Source organism: Phascolarctos cinereus, unplaced genomic scaffold (assembly GCF_003287225.1).
Source record: "Phascolarctos cinereus isolate Bilbo 61053 unplaced genomic scaffold, phaCin_HiC Scaffold_4;HRSCAF=312, whole genome shotgun sequence".
Taxonomy (NCBI): Eukaryota; Metazoa; Chordata; class Mammalia; order Diprotodontia; family Phascolarctidae; genus Phascolarctos; species Phascolarctos cinereus.
Window position 1 is genome coordinate 176,264,008 of NW_027555847.1, and position 22,248 is coordinate 176,286,255.

General features: G+C 39.5%; 1 protein-coding gene across 2 annotated transcripts in view; it reads right to left on the minus strand.

Annotated features, from left to right (window-relative positions):
* Window positions 1–376: 376 nt before the first annotated feature.
* Window positions 377–22,248, minus strand: part of MUSK (muscle associated receptor tyrosine kinase) — a 30,765-nt gene continuing 8,893 nt past the window's right edge. For both annotated transcript variants that reach the window (XM_078152806.1, XM_021001862.2), the window contains 6 exons: window positions 17,018–17,106; window positions 16,225–16,384; window positions 12,389–12,578; window positions 10,906–11,097; window positions 8,235–8,383; window positions 377–1,922 (listed from right to left, as the gene is read on the minus strand). In XM_078152806.1, the coding sequence (XP_078008932.1) occupies window positions 1,240–1,922; window positions 8,235–8,383; window positions 10,906–11,097; window positions 12,389–12,578; window positions 16,225–16,384; window positions 17,018–17,106 (1,463 nt within the window). In that variant the 3' untranslated portion in view covers window positions 377–1,239. The remainder of the gene's footprint in view (window positions 1,923–8,234; window positions 8,384–10,905; window positions 11,098–12,388; window positions 12,579–16,224; window positions 16,385–17,017; window positions 17,107–22,248) is intronic.

Sequence of the window (22,248 nt, forward strand, 5' to 3'; positions counted from 1 at the left end):
CTCTCCATTAGATTATAAAAGGAAAAAGAAAAGAAAATTAGCAGCGTTGAGAAAAAAATGTCTCCAGTGTTCCTGGTGAGGCTCCATCTCAGGTCTGTACATAGGCCAATCCAGAAGACAACTATTGAACTTGGTTCCAGAAAGCATTTACATAGTAATCTGCTAAATTTTTTAACCCTTCCTTAGTCCTCCTTAATTCCCCAATTCACTTTATATGCTGAAGAGAGGGTGAAGAGAAGACAGAGCACTAGAAAAAAAGAAGGAAAGGACAATTCAATAGGGGACATATATACACACACATATATATATATGTGTGTGTATGTATATACGTTTATATATATATATATATATATATATATATATATATATGGAGAGAGAGAGAGAGAGAGAGAGAGACATAATTATATGCTAGAAATCAAAGAAGGGACAACATTCTGGTAGATGAGAAGTAGAAGCTGAAAGCTTAAGAGTTTGAGACAAAAAAACAAAAACAAAAAACAAAACTAAGAAAAGGGAAGAGCTTAGGATATGAAGACATTTTCTAAGAAAGGTTAGAAAAGAGCTCTGATGAGGAAAGGGAGAGGAAGTTACTAGATAAGGATCAAAGGAATAAGAAACAGTAAAGAAGAATGAAGTGTGCATGCAGAAGGAAATCAAAAGTCAAAATACATTAGAGACACATCTATTTTTTAAAATGACATTTAAAATGGTTAAAAGGGAATATAAAATAAAAGATGTAAAGAGAGAGTACATACCAACTAAAGAAAAAACGATGTAAAGAACCTAAAAGAGTTAGAAGAGGAAAGGCAAAAGCAGCCCTCAGAATTTAGCTGATCAGCCATTTTATTTCATCAAAGCACTAACCCCCCATTTCATACTGAAATTTAACACAGAGAAATCAGATGCTGCTGTTAGCTACTGAAGAGATGAGAGGATTAAATCATCTTTGGTAAAATATGGATGGTAATCTTCCCTAGGTGGGAGGAGTAAGTAGGTTCTGTTATCCAGAACACTGTACCCTCTGTATAATGGACCACTACTCACAAGTGGTCTCTTTACCATGTGAATTTTGTCACCATCTCATTTAGTCCCTCTCCCCAAAGCCTCAAGGAACCATTTTTCTCATGTCTGCCATAACTCTGCCGTACCCTGGCCTTGGCAAGCTTCTGGCTTTGGGTCCCCCCCACTGATAGGGGATACGACGGGGGTACGCAGTGTCTTGTTTGACTTCAGATCATCTCAGACACCCACTGCTGCCTCTGCCCTCTCACACATTCGTTGTAGAATACGGTGAATACTGGTGAAGCTGGGCCTGTCTGCAGGCAGCTTGCTCCAACAGAGACGCATCAGGTTGTAAAGCTCTAGCGGGCAGTTCTCGGGGCAGGAGAGGATGTTGCCATCCCTTACATAGAAAATCACCTCCTCGTGTGCCATCCCATAGTAGGGCTGCAGACCGTAGGAGAATATCTCCCAAAGGACCACCCCATAGGCCCAGACGTCAGACTCTGTTGTGTAGCGGTTGTAAAAAATGGACTCTGGGGGCATCCAGCGGATGGGGATGGCATCATTCTCATTGGCTTTGTAGTAGTCTGCTGAGTAGATGTTCCTGGAGAGGCCAAAGTCAGCGATCTTCACCACCATGTTATTCCCCACCAGACAGTTCCTGGTGGCTAAGTCCCGGTGGACAAACTTGCGCTCTGAAAGGTAAGCCATGCCAGCTGCTACCTGCCTAGCAATGCAGAGCTGCTCAGCACAACATAGGGGAGGGGGTCCTGGGGTGGAGAGTCGGACCCTGGTAGCCAAGTTACTATGGCTGAGGTTGCACACTGTCCGAGGTGACATGTTTCGGAGGTACTCATTGAGGTCCCCATAGGCCATATATTCAAACAGCAAGCACATTGGCTTACCGACGGCACACACTCCTAGAACCAAAACAGTATGGTCAGCAAGCTCTATTCAAGTTAAAAGTGACATGGAAAGTAAAAAAAAGTAATGAGATCTTGGGCCTCATTAAGACTTTTTTTTTGATTAATTAGTCTTTTGATTCTTGGTGACCCCTCTTGGGGTTTTCTTGGCAAAGATACTGGAAGGCTTTGCCACTTCCTTCTCCAGCTCATTCTGCAGATGAGGAAACTGAGGCAAACAGGGTTAAGTGACTTGCCCAATGTCACACAGCTAGTAAGTGTCTGAGGCCAGATTTGAACTCAGGTGCTATGCTCTATCTGCTGTGCTGCTTAGTTGCCCAAAGAAAGACATAGAGACAGAAAAAATTAGAGGTGATAGTTATATAAATCACCTAACCTCTCTGGGTCTCAATTTATTCATCTGTAAAATGAGGGATTAAACTAGGGGATTCATGAGGTCCTTTCCAGCTGTCTATTTATGATCTATGACTTAATTACTGCCTTGCCTTAGCAGGCAACGAATTCTCTGTAAGTTAAGATATTCACTTGTTGAGAATGCTATAGGGGATTTCTTTCTTTTTCATGCTTCAGGGGAGACTTGGACTGGCTGACCTCTGAGATTCCTTTCAACTCTTAAGAGTCAAGAACTGACAAAATTACATTTTTTGCTTCATTGTTGTTTCAGTCTGAGGCGGATGGTGGAAAGAGCATTGGACCAGGAGCCAAGTCCCACCCCAGCCATTTAATGGTCAAGTAACCCTTGGTAACGCTTTACACCTTAGTCCAATTCATTGATCTATACAATGAGAATAATAGTACCTGCCCCATTAATCTTACAGGTTGCTGAAACACTCAAATGTGATAATATGTGTGCAGGGATTTGAAAACTAGGAGGTGCTATATAACTGTAAAAGCATTATTGCAATTATTTTTCCATCAGTGATGATAATAGAAAAGATGGCATATGAATGAAGATGTTAAGGGATTCGTAGGTAACACTTTAAAATGCCCTAAGATTTTTGGAGGCATGAAAAAGTAGAGAATTTTTGAAATTCTTATCCTGAGCTATTTTGAGAAAATGCCATTTTCATGTGGTTTAGGCGGGTAAAAATTTGAATATAAAATCTTTCCCTTTCTCTCTGACACCACCCTTCTAACCCCTAACTTCCAACCCTGATCCTGAGATTTTACTAAGATTTCACGTTCTAGGGGCTTCACCAATCAGCATATCCATATAGACACAATTAGAAATTAATAAATAACTATACCTTATTACTCTGGACAATTGGATGTTCCTTCCAGAAATTTCTCTAGAAATAAGATACTATTCTAGCTGTGAAGTTATTTAATAAGATCCTGCCTGTGGTTTTCTAGGTTGTTGATGGCACTTCCCCCAAAGCAGCAAATATACAGAGGGTCTGAGGAGAAAGAATGGAATTGGTGTGAATAATGCCTGGGCATAAATTCCCCATTAGACTTTAAGTAGTTGTGTGAAGCCTGGGCAAGATACTTCTCTGAGCCTCAGTTTTCTAATCTGTAAAAAGGGATTAATAATAGCACTTACTTCCTAGGATTGTTGTAAAGGTCAAATAAGATAATATATGTAAATCATTTTGTAAACTTTAGTTACTATTGAATTACTGATAATAACTAACAATTATTATCTACTATATACAAGGCACTGTGTTAGGTGATAGTCTTTGCTGTCTGGCACATGACAATTATAACTGATTGTGTTTTGTTTTGTGGGGTTTTTTTTTACATCAAACCTCTCTTAAGAGTATTAAGGTTTTCCCCCTAACAGTTCTCACTATATTCCTGGATGGTAGGTCATCTTAAGGTCAAGCAGAAAAAGCCATAATCTGGGAATGAGAAACCCTGAGTTCTGGGTGTAGCTCTGTCACTAACTGATCTCAGAACAAGTCTCTGCAGCTGGCTGCAGTTTCCTTATCTGCAAAGTGATGAGGTGGGGACCAGATGATTTAAGGGTCTCTTAAGTTCCAAAATTCTATGAATATCTCAGGCACTTATGCCTTTTTCTAACTCAAGGATTGAGAAACTGAAGCGTGTTGGAATGTCTGTGCTGGGACATACTTATTGTACTTAGAAAGGACTGATGTTTGATCCAGGGACCTAAAGACCCTGATCTAGGAGTCTAACTAGGCTCCTTTCATAGAAAATGTTACCCTTTATTATAGATTTAAAAAGAATAGGAAGTTGTACATAATAGCTTTGCTGTTTCATGTGCAATCCATCTTTTTAAAAAATTATACCATGTTATGGAAGTGCTTGTTTTATTCCATAAATTAAAAATAAAACAATTTTTTTTAAAAAGAAATGTTATCCTAGCCTGAGTGTCCCTTAATGTTTGTCCAGCTCTTTTTCTTCTCATTGCTATTTCCTTCCAAGAAATAGAAACTGTTAATGAAATATGGTTGAGAATACAACTGAAAAGAATGATTATCAGGAGAACCAGACCGAGTGTTTACAGTGCACAGCCAGTGGCATTTCAATGCATTCCTCCACTAACGTCAGTCTCATTCTGAGCTCTCTACTGGGCAATATAGACAATCCTGTTGCTAGGGGTTACTTCGCCATGCATGCTGTAGGGCTTATCCCTAAACCATGCAAAGTCTGTGACTGAAAGACAATGCTTCATTACTCCTAGTGGTCTGGGTTATTGTGAAATCCTAAATGCTTTCAACAGAGCTGTGTTTGGAGAGACAGTAAACAGGACCTGGGATTGGAGCTTGAAAGTCATCTACTAGAAGTTTCTAAGTCCCCTGGGGGTTCCAGTCCAGTAGTTTCCCTTTCACACTTTAAAAGAGCAAGTTACATTAGGACCTCCCTATTACCCTGTTCTTGGGGTCCAGACTGTGACAGTAGCTTGGAGGAGGAGGAACAATGAAAATAACAGCTAACATTTATATAATAATGCTTTTGAAGTTTTAAAAATTCTTTCCAAATATTATCACATTTGGTCCCCACAGCAACCTGGGAAGTAGATGCTATCATTGATCCCCACTGAAGGAAGTAAGTGACTTGTCCAGGGTCACCCAGCTAGTAAGTGTTGGAGGTGGAACTTGGACTCAAATCTTCCTAACACTAGGTCCAGAGCTCCACCCCTTCCCAAGTAGCCAACCTTTGTGATATAGTAAACAATGCCCTGTGATGAATATAGAGTATTTCAGGAATATAGGATCATTCGTAGATTCACAGTGGGAAGAGATCTTAGAGGTCATTGAGCCCAACTCCCTCATTTTACAGATGAGGAAACTGAGGCCTGTAGGAGTGAAGTGACTTTCCCAGGGTTACACAGCTAGTAGTAGTAAGCAAGGATTTGAACTCAGTTCTTCCTGAGTCCATGTCCCATAGTATCTCAGGAATATGGTGTATATTAGAAATAAACCAGAGACAGTAATGGACAGAACCAAAAGGTTCACAGTAGAACTGTGAGGTTAGTTATTTTTCTTTTAAATAGAGGGTGTCATAAAGGAGATCTAGGAAGTAACACAGAGTAAGGGAAAAGAAGGGCCAATGGATTAATGCATTTGCCTGGTTCTTTACATCGGAATCTGGGAAAGCAGAGATGTCTAGTGTCAAAATATTAATAAGCTTATGTAAAGGTTATATGTGAAAGTGTTTTGTAGATGCTTCCAATACACAATTGAATAAGATTTTTAAAAAAATCATTTGTAAACTTGCATTTCCACAAAACTCTTAAAAATTAAAGAGCTATGAGGATAGAATAGAATATATGTGAAAGCGGTGTATAGCATTCTATAGGAAGGCAACATGGTGGAGTCAGAAGGGCCCCAGCACTAACGTCAGGGGATATAGGGTGTGAATCCTGGTTCTGCTACTTACCATCTGTTGAACAAGTCACCTAACCCCTTTGAATTTCAATGTCTTCATCTATCTAGTTGTATTACATTTGGCTGGCAGCTAGGTGGAGTAGTGGATAGAGAGCTGTACTTGAACAGGAAGTCCTGAGTTCAAATACTGCCTCAGGAACCTTTCTAGCTATGTGACCCTACCTTAGTTCCCTCATCTGCAATCTGGCGATAATAATATAGTACCTTCTCACAGGGTTGTTATGAGAATCAAATCATGCACACACACACACACACGTACGTATATATGTTATATATAATATGCATATGTATATACACATACATGCGTACATATACATATCTATATAGATACACATATATGTATACACACATATATATGTATATGCATATATACACATGTATACGTATATATACATGCATGTGTAGAGATGTCTATATAGATACATATATACATATATACACACACACTAGCTAACATTTGTATAGTGCTTACTATGGGACAGGCACTGTGCTAAGTGCTTTACAATTATTATCTCATTTGGTTCTCACAGCAACCCAGGGAGATAGGGCTATTATTATTCCCATTTTACAAATGAGAAAATGGAGGCAAACAAAGATGAAGTAACTTGCTCAAGGTCATACAGCTAGTCAGTGCCAGAGGATGGATTTGAGCTCATGATTTCCTGACTCTAGGCCCAATGCTTTATTCACTGTGGCCTCCTAGCTGCCCTATATATATGTGTAACTTCGTAAACTTAATACGCTATATAAACATTAGCTGTAATAACTATAATAATTATCTGACATGGTTGTTGCAAGGGTTATATCAGGCAATGAATGCAAAGGGTGATATGAATGTTTTCTATTATATACATATAAAATATCGGGAAGCAATATGGGCCTTAAATGTGCCTTAAGAACCAAATCAAAAAAGAAAGGATTGAGGCAATAGGGAAGTTTTATCACAGGGTGGCTAGCTTCTTCTTGGAATTATACCAAACCCACCTTTTGCTTACCTATAGTTTCTTTTTTCCCCCCTGAGAAATGCAAAGTGTTTTCCAGACGTCTTGCTCTTCCTGATACCAGCCAAAAAAGGTGTTGCATGGATGGAGAAACTGAGTTGCATGAGCAGTGATGTCAGTTATCATTGGGGGGATTGTCATAGAATAGTAGATCACCTGACTTCTAGTGCATGCATCTAAGCACTGGACACCTGTTTCACTATTTCTTGGCCTATGAGTACCCCGTGGGGTTTAAGGAAGGCTCAGTGGTGCCATGTGCAGATAATACAGAGGCAAGAAAGAGAGAATCAAGGAATTTTAGAGCCAGAAGGTACATCTGAGATCATCTATCACCAACCCATTATAATATTATCTGATAACTGGCCATCCAGAAAGGAAGCAAGAAAGGGAGAATATGGAAAAAGAAAAAAGGAAGAGGTAAAGCAAGATGCCTTAAAGGCCACCAGCAATTAATTCTGGTGATATTCACTGGAACCAATGGAATAAATCACCTATCCCTGCAATATACTGCTCTTGTGTGAGAGACAGCATGGTATAGTGCAGGGGCAGGGAATCTGTGGCCTCGAGGCCACATGTGGCCCTCTAGGTCCTTAAGTGTGGCCCTTTGACCAAATCCAAATCTCACAGAACAAATCCCCTTAATAAAAGGATTTGTTCTATAAAACTTGGACTCAGTCAAAAGGCTGCACCCCATGTGGCCTCGAGGCTGCAGGCTCCCCACCCCTAGTATAGTGCAAAGGGCATTGGAAATAGTGTCATGGAAGCCCAGGGCTCAATTCCTTGCTATGCTGCTTAACCTGTGTGACCTTGGGTGTAAGTCATTTCCTGTCCTCCACATCTCAGCATCCTCATGTGTTTGCAGGGAGACTGAAGATTTTGCTGGCCAAAATATAGCACCTAGGCTTTGATGCAAGAGAATTTGAGTCAGAGAAGTTATAAGCTAAAGAGGTTTCTCCATCCACCTAGTCTGATTTCCTGGCTTTATTATGCATACCTGTCAGCAGCAAATGGAGGGAGGTTGAGGTTTTCACTGGCCAAAGTCTTCACCAAAGTCTACAGGCTTCTGGGAACCTCACATATGATGGGGGAATGCCACAGGTACTACCTTCAAAATGAAGAGCTTGCCACATCTGGCCCTCACTTGAGGACCTAGAGGGCCATGTGTGGTTTCGAGGCCATAGGTTTCCCCACCCCTGGAACTTAGACTCAAAGATCTCTGAAAACCAGTTTGGTTTTAAATCCCCTGATCCTATAATTGCTAATTCATTGTGCCCCACCAGCAATGCCTGACCACTGTAATCCTTTTCATTGCAAATTATCCAAACTTCCCTAAATGATTGATGGGCTGCCCTTAAAGTCACCATCATCGCTCATCTGAGTTTTGGGAGGGGCAACTTGAGGAATAATCCATAGCTTCCCAAAGAAAGGCCTGATCATGCATTTTCCTTTCTTACCTAGGAGCCTAACAATGTTTGGATGGTCAAATTCTGCCATGAGGGCTGCCTCCCTCTGGAAGTCTGCCTGCATGTCTGCTGAGGCTTCTTCTTTCAGCATCTTCACTGCCACCATGGTAAAAGGCTCGTAAGGTCGTAGGCCGGGAGCTCTGAGAATCAAAAATGGAGATCAATGTTGATGGATACTGTAACCTACCTTCATCTGCCATACAATTACTGTGCTGGTCCAAATAAACGCTACAGCAACAATGCTAGGTTTGACCTCTCCCCAGTTCTGGTTTCAACATGAATATGGTCTAAAATTGATGTTATTTCAGTGATTTCTTTTCCTTTTCAGAAAGATTTTATTTTAGGGGTGTGGTTTATACTCAGACCAATACGAATGCCTCTTCAAAGGAGAAGATGAGGTTAAGGTTTACAAAGTAATTAAGTATATTATCCCATTTGGTCTTAAAAATTCTGTGAGATAATTGCTATTATTATCTCCATTTTACAGAAGAGGAAGCTGGGGGAATCAGAGGGTAAATGACATACTCAGAGTCACACCACCAGAGAGTGGCTGGGCAAAAAATGTGAAGCCAGATCTTCCTGATTCTGTGTAGAGAGAACTTTACCCACTAGGCCCTTCTATCCACCTCCACCTGTCATTCTTAATCTTTTTGTGTGTGTCATGGATGCATTTGACAGTCTGGCAAAATCTACAGATTCCTTTTCAAAATAATCTTTTTAAATGATTGAAGGAAGTGCTAAATTCCAATTAGAGAGTATTAAAAGTAAAGATGTATTTTTCTCCATTTGTGGAACCCCTGAAATCTGCCTGTGGAGCCCAGGTTAAGAACCCTGGCTCTAAGACGATATGACGAGTACCTTCTTATGAGTGACTAGATTCCACAAAAAAGAAGTTAAGATAAATTTAACATTTTAACTGGACTTATTAAGCAACATAATGTGAGAAGATCTGAGTCTAGGACCAAAACTTTTTTTGGGGGGGAAGTGGCAATTGAGGTTAAGCGACTTGCCCAGGGTCACACAGCCAGTAAGTGTCTGAGGCTGGATTTGAACTCATGTACTTTTGACTCTAGGATGCTCTATCCACTGTACCTAGGACCAACATTTCTAATATGCCTCTAAATAACAGGTCTGGCTTAGAACTTCCCAATCCTGCATTATGGCAGCTGCAACTTGGAAGTTATTGGCAACACTTTCCTCTTGGGTTCCACTTGGAAAAAATATATTGTTTTGGTGTGATAGAATTTATGAGCTACTGAAGATCTTAGCATCACCAGGCTCTGTGGCTATCCATACTACTTTGGGAATCTAATGGAGGGTGTCTAATGGCCTTGGTAAATGTTAGTGGGATCATGTTTTTTCAGGTCTAATTAAATATTTAAGACATGACCACCCATTAAAGAGAAGTTTTTAGGAGGGACATAAAACAAAGTTGTTGTGAAAATGAAAATAATGGTTATCAGCTTTGGGGAACAAAAAGAAATGTTGAGACCCAAAGTGATCCTTTCATCCTAACACACTTTTTCATTTTTTTAAAAATGCACATTTCATCTCTTTTTTTAAAAATAGAATTAATCTATCAATCTATACAGAACCATAAAATGTTAGAGCTTAAAGGGACATTGAAGATGATCTAATCTCTAAGATTACTCTATTGTAATCTTTACTAGAGAGATGAGGAACTTGAGGCCAAGAGAGGGAGGAAGTAACTTGGCCAAACTTAAGTAAAAGTTACGGGCAGAGCCAAGACCACCACTAAAGTTTTCTAGCTCCTGCACTTTCTCCTGCCCCATAATCAGGAGTATTATTGTCTGTAAGAGAAGAAAAATTTGAGAATAACCTTTAAAACAAAGATTTAAAGTGATCTTTAAATGAAATGAAATAAATATAGCAATAGAAAATTGGTAAGGGAATTTGGAAATTTGAAAATAATGCACTACATTAAAAAGTCGTTTTATGAACATGCAAGGATAATAGGAGCCCAGATTTATCTCGGGAAAGGGTTTTAGGTGCCATTTAGTCCAACCACCTCATTTTACAGATGAGCCCATTCTGCAGCATTAAATGGTCGATTAGGTTTAATTGACTCTTAAGTATCTGCAGTTCTGTGTGATTGTGTTTTACGCTTGTTCCTCATCACTTATTTTCTTTCCCATGCACCATGATCCTTAATTGTGTGTGTGTTATATTTCAGTCATTTTTCAGCCATGTCCAACTCTTTGTGACACCCATTTGGGGTTTTCTTGGCAAAGATGCCGGAGTGGTTTACCATTTCCTTCCCCAGCTTATTTTACAAGTGAGGAAACTGAGGCAAATGGAGTTAGGTAACTTAGGGTCACACAGCTAAGTAAGTATCTAGGGCCAGATTTGAACTCTGGAAGATGAGTCTTCCTGATTTTACACCCCTCACTCTATCCACTGTGCCACCTAGCTGCCCTTCGTGTTACATACTGTATGCCAAATTAAATAGGTAAATGCTTTTTATCAAGATATTTAATAATTTGGTAAAAAAAACCTGACATGCAAAATTTTATACACATCAAAATTCAGTGTGGTTCCTTTTCACATCCCACAACACCCTCATAAAAGCCACCAAAAGCACTTTCAAGGGGAAAGGTGCACATCTTTCAACAATAGAAATATTTTTCTTTAGAAACTTTACCTTGCTTGAAAGACCCTTCCAAATGCTCCTTCTCCAATATCTCTCACATATTCAATATTATTTCGCGGATACTCCAGGCTGAGGAGTTTGGGGTTCAGAAGGAGAGGCATGCGCTGGTACATAGGATTGGGGTGAAGTCTGTCCAGCAAGAGCTCAGAAGGGAGAGTTGTGAGTGTGGGGGTTGCAGATTCCCTGTAAAGAAGAGCAATATATAAATCTCAGGATTGGTTAAAGCAGGAACTTCTTATACTCTTTCTCCCCAGCAATAATGCCTTCAAAGGACGCCTAATTTATTAGTCAAAAAGGCTGGAAGGGCCCAAGGAGTCCTTCTGGAAGGCCATATCTCGCACTATCTCGATCTAAGTGTGAATACAATGTGATCCAAAAAGCGCTTAAGAGGTGCCTATGTCAGGACAGCTGGGTGGTACAGTGGATAGAGCATAGGAGCTAGAATCAGGAGGACAAGAGTTCAAATCCAGCCTCAGGCACATAACACTCATAAGCTGTGTGACTCTGGGCAAGTCACTTAACCCTAATTGCCCTCACCAAAAACAAAACAAAAAATCAAAAGAAGTGCCTACGTGCCCACCTCTGTACTAGGTGCTGAGGCTAGAAAAACAAAACAAAAAAAATTCCTTTCCATCAAGAAGCTTTCATTTTATTGGGCATACTCCAGATTCAACATTAGACTGACTCCAAAGAAATACAGAAGTCTTTTCAATTGTTCACTTGGGATTGTTTTGTTCCTTGTACTTGCCTCCAAGTTACCTCCAACAATGACTGGTAGGAACAGGTGTTTAAAAAATACTTGTTGACTGATTGGTATTCAAATCATCTGGCACACTCCATAATGACTACCAATACCAGCACTATAATTGTTATATAATTACCCAGCCCATTTGGAACTACCTGCCCTGCCAAGTAAGCAAAAAAAAAAAAAAAGAAAATCTAAATCTTCTTTAATTCTCTCAAACAACTATTTTGATGAAAATAAAAGATGATCCTGTGGACCTTTGTCCTAAAAGGCATTACTATTTTTTTTTATAGCCATGCAAACTCTATTAAGGTACACAGAGGAAAACCACAAACACCTCCTTTTCTTGGCATTACTATTTTTTTTAAAAAAAGTTTAATTGATGGCTTTTTTACAAATGTTATTTTCTGATAATCCCCCATCCTTAAATGAATCCTAACTTGTAACAAGGAAAAATAGTTTAGGTAAAACTGACCAGCAAATGTTTGTGACGGTATGTTCCTATAGTCCTCTGCCTAAGGAGAGGAGGAAATGATATACTTCCCCATCTGTCTTCTAGAACCAAGATATGCCAAATTATTTTTGATAATTACTTGGAAAGCAGGATGACTAACGACAGAGGCAGACTGAGGAAAATAACCGTCGTCAGGTGTTACTCTTGGTTGAGATATCTAAGGCAGGACTTCTCTCCTCAGCTGAGGGGCTGACTCAAGAAAAAGGTGATTTTACCTCTTCTTATTTTTCCACTGTCTTCGCCTTCGGCGGCAGCAAAGGAGAGCAATCATGGTGAGAAAGCCAATCACTGCAAAGCTGGAGATGATGGAGATGATGATGGTCATCGAGTAGGTAGGTGAAAATGCAGATGAGGAAGGTCGATCTGGAATGTCTGCACTGGGTTTGATGGTTACCAGTGGGGAGACTGTGAGAAAACAAAAAAAAGATGAGTTTTGGTTCAGTGGCAACCGTGAAAGGAGGTTCTGAGCTGAAAGTCAGCTGGGAAAGAAATTACGTATTCTGAGTCAAGTGCCTGGGGCTGGGGTCTTCTTCATTACCCACTTGACTCATACAAACTGAACACCACCACCAGTCCCTAAAGGTTACAATTGTTCCATTATGTTTGACTCTTCATGACCCCGTTTGGGGTTTCTTTGGCAAAGATACTGGAGTAGTTTGCCAGTTCCTTTTCTAGTTCATTTTACAGCTGACAAAACAGGGCCAAGTGACTTGCTCAGGGTCACGCAGCTAGTGAGTATCTGAAATCAAATTTGAACTCGGGTCTTCCTGACTCTAGGCTATCACATTATCCTCTGTGCCACCTAGCTGCCCCAAAGTTTACAAAGCACTTTAGAGATATCTCATTTTCTCCTTACGATAACTCTGGGAGGGAAGTGCTATTATTATCATCCCCATTTTGTAGACGGGAAAACTGAGGCAGACCTGGGTTAAGTGGTTTGTCCAAAGTCACACAGTTAAGTATCTGGGCTAGATTTGAATTCAGGTCTTTCTGTCTCCAAGTCCAGCACTCTGTACACTGCAGAGATGTTTATAATCGAATAATTGAAGAAACCTGAGATCTCGTTTAGTTTTCCCTTCTTATGTGACAGATCAATCAGTAAACATTTACTAAGTACCTACTAGATGCCTTGAATCATCGCCCTGGGAGTACAAAAAGAGGCAAATGATAGTCCCTGCCCTTAGGGAGCTTACAATGTAATGGGGTGCTGATGAGGAGGCTAAGTACCAGAGAGGTCAAGTGGTTTATCCAAGGTCACACAGATTCACACTGAGCTCTTATTATAGACGGGACTGGAATCCAGGTCAGGGATGATTTTATTTTACTATATCTCTTATGACATTGTAACTAGAGCTGTGAACATTAACTGATCTTGAATTTTTGTCCAAAACATGCTTCCTTTACCCAGACATCCCAGAAGATTATTATCCATGGCCCTCCTCAGCTCCTACTTTTTAAAGCAGAGGCTAAAAGGAAACACTTTATTGTAGCCAGTTCTTGAGGGTCATTCTCTTTTGTAAAACTACCATTAGGGTGATAGGTATTGGTGCATTCTGTAGAACAGGGTCATCTGAGCTTTTCTATAGCAGGTCATGTGATCAGAAATAATAAAAATAGTTAATACTTACATAGTAATTTATATGGGGATCTCACAAATTTAATTATAGTATCAATTATGTATTTACATAAATATATACTAATAACTATATATAATATAGTTTTAATTATGTGCACTTTGAGGAAAGATATGTCTGATATGTGATTTCATCAATGTGGGAAATTCCTGGTATAGAAAGGCCCTCCACCAGTGCAGATCTGTTTCTCTGTAATTTAATCTTGCCTGGGACACTGACAGCTTCCAGGATCAGGCAGCCCAGATGTGTTAGAGGTCGGATTGTTGAGGTGTAGATGTTAGGGGGGCTGGGACCCCAAAATAACAACATGCGGGTCCTGCTTAAAAGAATTCAACTCAAGCCTTCTTTCAGCCAAAGACAAGGTTTATTAAAGATGAGCCATATAGCCAGACTCTTAAGGAATCTGACCATTTGTGACACTCATAAGGATGAGTGGCATGAGGAAGTCTCAGCCCCTAAATGGCAGCCAAGATGGATCTTATATACGGAAAGACTATGGGAGGGACCTAGGAGTGGCCAAGTAGTTTGGGGTGACTGGAGGAGGGGCTAGGAGAAGGGGTGTCTTGATGGGAGTAGCCAGTAACTTGGGGTGAACAGAACACCAAGGACCTGGAGCATGTGGCCAAGGGAGAATGGAGTCTAGATAGGATTGAGGTTGGGAAGTGGCCAGGGACAATCTGGAGGTAACAGAATTGGAAGACTGGGCCACAATGAAAGGCCAGTTGAGTTGGATTATAGTCTCAGGCAAATGCCAGGGATTTGGGAAGGTCCAAGGATTTTTCTTTTTGGGTCCAGATCCCAAAGACATGGTCTTTTCCTTTTAGGGGTTCAGATCCCATCCTCATCAGGACTTATACTAAGTCTTCCTGACTCCCTGACTAGCTAGAGTCAGACACAACTGAATAACTGAATAACAGCTGTGTAATCTGACATACATAATTTGAATACTTCTGACTTCTGCTTTTTTCCCTCTTTGCCTAATTTTGTGTTCTAGGGCTTATCTTTCTCCCACAGATATCTGGGCTTCTCTTACCGAAAACAATGTAATTTTTCATTTTCAGGTAAATATCTTAGTACAAAATGGCAGTAGAGTTAGGGAGAGCTGGCTTTGACACCTACTGGCTGTGTTACCTTGGGCAAGTCACTTCCATTCACAGTACCCCAGGTAATTCACTAACACTAAAGTACAAGGTAGACGCTGGTCTGCTTTGACCTAGGCATTTCCTAATCATTAACAACCTAGACCAATGAAATCATAGGTCCATTTAAGAAACAAAAATAAAACTTAGGGTCATACATTTAAATCAGAAAGAGATCTCAGACATCACCTAGTCCACACTCCCCCAATTTACAGATAAGAAACCTAAGGCCTAGAGGAGTTAAGTAGCCCATGGTCACACAGGTATGAAGCATGTTAGATTCACACTCAGATCTTGTGATTATAAGTTCAGTACTCTTTCTACCATAGCATCCTATGAATGGACATAACAAACAGGTTTGCTTTCATGAAAATCACTGGGCAAAAGTTATAGATAGGCAAATTTTTACTGGATTTTAAAAAAAAGAGTTTTCTAACAATTTGAGCAGGGCTACTCTGTAAGATGGTCAATAGTATTGCTCCTCAGAAGCTAGACTTGTCACAGATACTGACTCATCTCCATGAGCCTTTCTCTACCATGCCATAGATACTTCTTCACTCTGGAAACTCCCCTGGATTACTTTCCACATTGGAAGTAACCTCCCTACCTGCAGCCTCTTCCTCTTGTTGGCTGGTTCCTCCCACCTCCATTTTAAGGAGAAAGCCCAGGCTAATCATGTCTTCATTCATCTCCTGGCTGCATCCCTGACTTTCTCTCTCATGCCCTTGCTCAGGTCCCTTCTCCCTCCTTACCCATTAGATCCCTTTTGTGTGCTATCTTCCCACATTAGACTGTCAACTCCTTGAGGGCAGGGGCTGTCTTTCTTTCTGTTTGTATTTGTATTCCCAACACTTAGCAGATTACCTAAAGTAAGAGCTTAAAATGTTTGTAGCTTGACTAATGGGTGGAGTTTGGACTTCTTAATCTCTCAGGACTCTTCCAAACTGGAGACTATTTACCAGTGCTGGAATAGAGAAGTGTTAACCTCAAAATTCAGTGCAAGAACATGTATGATCTCTGTCTGATTGCTTGCCATCTCAGGGAAGGGAGAGGGAAGGGAGGGATAGAATGTGGAACTCAAAACTTTAAATAAAACCGTTAAAAAAAATCAGCGCAAGAGGAAACACCTCTAGGAATATTAGACAAACTATAGTGTTAGAAAGACAAAAGTTCTACCAGACATCAGAACGGTTTTTTGCTGTTGGCTATTTTCCAGGCCATTGTGATCAGTATCTGCTAGTGAGCACCTGAACTAATTGAAGCCCTGATCCTGCTTACCGCTAGTGCAGAGAGGTACTGCACAGTATTCCCATCTTACAGCGCGGTCCTTAGTGAAGCACCATGGCCGTTCCCTTTCTCCTCCTGGATTTCGGCAATAATTCTCTGCATTTGATAACTCAGGGAACATCTGAGGTGTCCTTCTGTATACCTGGGGTGCCTGGTGAAAAAAAAAATAGCAACATCAGTGATCCTTAGTCTATACAGCTGATTATTCTTTCCAAATAAAATCCAGATATTGGGAGCTTTGATTTACTATAATTTTCATTAGATCAGATGATTCTTTTCTCTTCCCCTTTCTCTAATCATATCGGCCAGAGGATTAGACACTGACAAGTATATCTACGAAAGGATGTACCATTCACTTGACTCCTGAATAGAATCCTCAAAAACTGTATGAATTTAGGTGCAGGGCAAGGAGGCAGGGTTTAGTAAACAATTGACTAGGAAATCTCCCAGACAGAGTATCTCTATCTACCTGTAGACAGGAATCTACTGGTGAGGACTCTCCCACTAATCAGAAGCATGTAAATGGAGAAAGTTGATGAGAAAAATAGAGGTGAAAAGGCTAAGCAACAAACAATTTTCTTTCTGAGAGACAGGAATCTTTTAAAAGCTCACCTGTTGGGGCAGCTAGGTAGTGAATGGCTAGAGCTCTGGTCTTGGAGTCAGGATGACCTGAGTTCAAATCCAGCCTCAAACACTTAACACCTACTAGATATGTGACCCTGGGCAAGTAACTTAACCCAGATTGCCTCACAAAAAAAAAAAAAAACAAAAAGCAAAAACTCACCTGTTCATTCCATTTCTGACAAGGAATGCCTGATACTGTGACATTGGCGGTACCTTGGTACAATCTTCCCTTGTCCTGATAGCAAGTTGCTAAAACAAGAGAAAAAAAAAACCAAGAAACTACATACAAAGTAAACTTTTAGTGTCAAATGAACACTAGCACGTCAGAATTAAAAGGTTAAAGTTAAAAACACACACACCCTACATTTGGAGTAAAGGAAGAATTAAAAATCACCTTAGTGACAGTAGGAATGGAAAAGCATGAATTTTCTTAACAAGATATCATGAATATTCATGGCATTTTTGTAAAGGCTAAAGAAAGGATATATGACCTCAATGGTGGAAGAAACTCCCTCTGTTAATGCAGAGTATCCCCCTCTCTTTGATTTCATCTTAGAGAGCAGACTAGAACCCCGAGAGGTCATTTGATTTGCCCAGGGTGGCACTGCTAGTCTGTATCAGAGCCCTTCCTGGCTTGAAACCGGTTCTCTGTACCCTGTACAATGCTGTCTCCCATTTTTGGAAGCAAGTATTAATGCCCTAACTTTGGAGATGGTGAATTGGCAAGACATTGAGGCACAGTCAGTTATCATGGGGTTGGGTATGGGAGTGGTTCTTGGATAGCATTCATTTTGCATGTCAAGAAACTGAGGCTGGAAGAGGTAATACCACTAGCCAGAGATTACAGAGCCGGTTTATTGACAGAGATGGGACTAGCTAAGTCTAACATTGTTACCTCTTAGGAATGGGGAGGGAGACTAAGCAAATGTTAACCAAATTTGTGTCTGCTTCGGGCAAACATTGAAAAGACTTGAGGGTGGTAGGAAGGGGAGAACGCTTTCAAGCATTAGCACTGAAGGGAACTTTCTCACTTAGGTTTGGTATTATTTCACTTTTGTTAAATTACTGTTATAAATGGCCTTGTATAGTATTTTTGCTACTTCATTGGTTTCCTGTTCTGAGCTAGCCTGGAACGTAAGCACCCTTTAAAATGTTGTTCCTATGGAAAAAATATGTTCTGAGTTCCAAGCTGAATGCACTGTTGTAACGTAATCTATTCAGGCTCTACTGAAGGCCTAATCTGATGCCTCATTGTGGTTCAGAGGTGGTACTAGGTTCTCAAAGACTATAATACCAGTGTGTGTGTGTGTGTGTGTGTGAGAGAGAGAGAGAGAGAGAGAGAGAGAGAGAGAGAGAGAGAGCGCGCGAGGGAGAGAGAGAGAGAGCGAGCTGCAGTAGATAGAATGCTGGGCCTGGAGTCAGAAAGACTTATCTTCCTGAGTTCAAACCTGGCCTCAAACACTTACTAACTGGTGACCCTGGGCATGTCAATTCCCCCCTTGTTTGCCTCAGTTTCCTCATCTGTAAAATGAACTAGAGAAGGAAATGGCAAATCACTCCAGTATCTTTGCCAAGAAAACCCCAAATGGGGTCATAAAGACTTGGACATTACTGAAATGACTGAATAACAAGAAAGACACAACACACATGCATATATAAATAATATTGTTTCTATTAAATATATTAAATTGCATGACATATATTTTATATTTACATAGAGATTGCTGAACTAGGGGTAAAGTTTTATGGATCCAATGGGCAACAGCGAATTCTGGAGTGGTCAAACATTAGAACAGGAAGAAGACTTTAAACATCATTCCAAGTCTGTCCATGGCAGAAGTTTAAAATAAATGATTGCTTCATTTCTCAATATGTCCTCCCTTCTACTCCCTGAGAGCCATCTCTTAGAACAATAAGAAACAGTTGGGGGGGTGGTGAATGAGGGAATATGTGATCTTGGGTGAGTCACAGCCTCCATGAGCATCAGTTTCTTCATCTCTTATAAAAAAAAGAGGGTAGGATTGGATGACCTCTGAGATTTCTTCAAACTCTAGATTTAAGACCCTAAAATAACTCAGCAAAACTAATCAACATATAAAATAAGTCTGACATTATATACAGTGTTCCACACCCATAGTTCCCCTGTAAAGAAATGGGGGCAGGGGAGGTGCCATGGCAGATTTTCACTGGTTCCCAAGACTTTTCCTGCCAAAAGTAGTTAATTCTTAAAACCTTAAAATTTCAAAAACTGACTTCTCTTCTTTCTCCCTGCATCCTGCCCCTCCTCCACCTCCTCCTTCCTTCCTTCTTTTCCCTTTGTCCATGAGCTGCCAAGGACAAGCTCCCTGAAGTTGTCTAGGAAGGAGAGGTCTATGGTAGATAACATCATGGTTTTGCTGGTCTTCTGTGTAGTTTGGGTTGGGAAATACTGATCTCATCCAGTTCTCTCATTTTACAGATGTGTAAACTGAGGGCTAAGGAGGGGAAGTGATTTACTTTGTGTTAGTGGTAGTTCTAGTAGATTTTGCTACTGCTAATAAGTATATTTCAGCCAATGGAAAATAAACAATATTATGATCTCTGTTTTCAATTTTTCACTACTTGTAATTAATACTAGAACAACTTTTTATAGCCAGAGTTAACTGTTGTATATATCAACGATATGGTTGAACACATAAAAACACGAGTTATAGTTGACACCATATTGAATTCATTTACCCCCATTTTCCCATTCCTGTTTTTGCAGGATATCGCAAGGTACCTTCTGGAAAAGCAGACAGAGGTCATTTAGAGTTCAACTTTCCAAGTTTACAGATGAAAAGATTGAGGCCCAGAGAGGCTCAGCATCACACAGGTAACACACAGGGGTGTGCAAAGCTAATGTTTTCTCAACTGTACCAGAATTTTGAATATATAACAATATTAATAAGATCCTTAAGATAAGGTATGAACCTAGCTTTTATTTCCCCCAAATAATTTCACTCAAATTCCTTTTCACTAAGAAGGATCAGTATGTAGTATCATTTTTCTAAAGCCTTTGGATGACTAATTTTCACAAAAGAAAGCAGAAAAGTTCAGTGCCTTATTTTGCTTCATGACTTCTGTTTTATGAGTTTTGGTCTAGAATTTGTTGAAAAGGTTTCTGTCTTCCTTCTTTTCTGAGCCTTAAATGACTAAGAGAGGAATGAGCTCAACTTTCTTTCTTCAAGATGGTAGAAATGAATTTACTGCCCTGCTTGCTTTAAAGCCTTAGGACTGAAAGAAGAGTAAGTCTGAAGGTTTGGGGGGTTGGACATTGGATACTTATTCTGGTCCCCAAGCACAGGGGTTCAATCTTAGGTTAGACAGGCTTCTAATGGAGTGGGGAGAGAGTTGTGGTGGCACTGGGTTCAGTTTTCTCATACTTTTTGGCTCATTAAATCTCCACACTCGCACCCTAGGGTCAAATTATTTAAAGCTTAGTTATTGATTCATGTCTAAAGCCTCTTCAAAATGGAGGGCATTAGAAAAAGTAATCAATCTATAGTATGATCAAGCATGGTACAAATATTGATTTTCTACAAACAAAAGACAATGCATGTAGCAACAGAGATAGGATTAAAACCGGATTTAGTAACTTAACTAATATATTGCTGCTAGAACTGTAAATTGGTCAAACCTTTCGGGAAAACAATTTAGAATTTTTTTATTTGGAAAAAAAACTGAACTGTTCATATTCTTTAATCTAGAGATCCTACTAAGGAAGTCAAAGGGAGGGGCCCCATATATAACAAAATATGCAAAGTATCACTTTCGTAGCTGAAAAGAATAAGTAACAAAGTAAATGCCATTTGATTGGGAATTGGATGAAAAGAAATGGTATATGAATAGGGAAAGGTACTTATGTTTTCATTAGTAAAAGGAACTTTCAGATGGGAACTCCCTTCACCAGTGAAAGTTAGCTCCTTCTCTGCAGCTTATGGTCTTAAAGAGTTGACTAGAAAACTGAGATAATTATGTGACAGTGAATATGGGCCAGGGATAGAACTTGAGTCTAGGTTTTTGTAGTTCTGAGACCTGCTTTCTCTCTACTATTCCTGAGCTACTTCTTTTCTATTTTTTAGTGAATGTCAAGTTATTTTGGTGAGAAATATGAACAATAATGTCAATATTATAACATAACAATATAGAAATATTGTAGGTTACAATATATTTATATTATGATATATAATATATTTGTATATTATCATAACCCATGATTATATTTCTATATTATATTGATACATCATTTTAATGCATGATGCTATACAATTATATTTTGTTGATTATTAACATAACATAGATATATAGTTATATCATATATTATTATTTCTAATACATTATATTATATATCAACACATAATATATTAGAACATAAAACAATGTTATGACACAATTATATCATATAACACATGTTAGTATGCTATATTAATATAATAGACATTAATAAGAGTAATAATCAATATCAATAATAATGGTAATATTAATTGATATAGTTTAAAATCTAGTGACTCTATTCTCCTGTCACAACTACTTTTTTCCCTGCTGTTTCCCTCAGCATTCTAGATCTTCTGTTCTTTCAAACGAATCTTGTGATTCTTTTATCTACTTCTATAGAGTAGCTCATTGGCAGTTTGATAGCTTTAAGTCTATACCTCTTTGGTTTTGTAGCTTCTCTGAGATATATGTCTACCATATTCATAGGTCAGCCAAGGAGGAATAGGGAGGGGAGAAAAATATTGGACTAAATGCTTTTATATGATTGACAATGGGAAGCCACTGAAAGTTTCTGAGTAGGGGAGTTGTATAATTATGGAAGAGTAATGAGAAGGTAATTAGTAGTAAGTATGAAAGATGGACAGACTAGAAAGATGGGACAGACTAGAAGGAAGAAGGCTAGTTAGGAGGTGATTATTATAAATATTCTCAAGTGCAATCTATTCCACTTTCTTCCTCATTATTCCTCAGGGCCTGTACTAGATCTATGTATTGATTCAATGTTACCTTTCTAACTGTAAGATACAGTTTTGTTTTTATTTTTAGCTAGTGAGAGTGCTGGACTTAGAATCAGGAAGACTTGAGTTTGAATCCTGTCTCAGATTCTGTTTGACAATGGGCAAATCACTTAATCTTTTAAGATACAAAGTTGGCAAGAACACATCTTGTTGTTTTTAGGTGTGTTGTTAAATCCTAAGAGGAGTTCTGCCCCGAGTTATTGCTGTGGTTTTGTCTATAAAGGAATCTTCAGATTATGTTGGTGTGTGCAGTAGAGGAGTGTCTTTAAGACTTCATGTTGTGCCATCAAGTCCTATGTTATCTGTCGCTGTTCAGTTGTTCAGTCATGTCTGCCTTTTTGTGATATCATAGACCGTG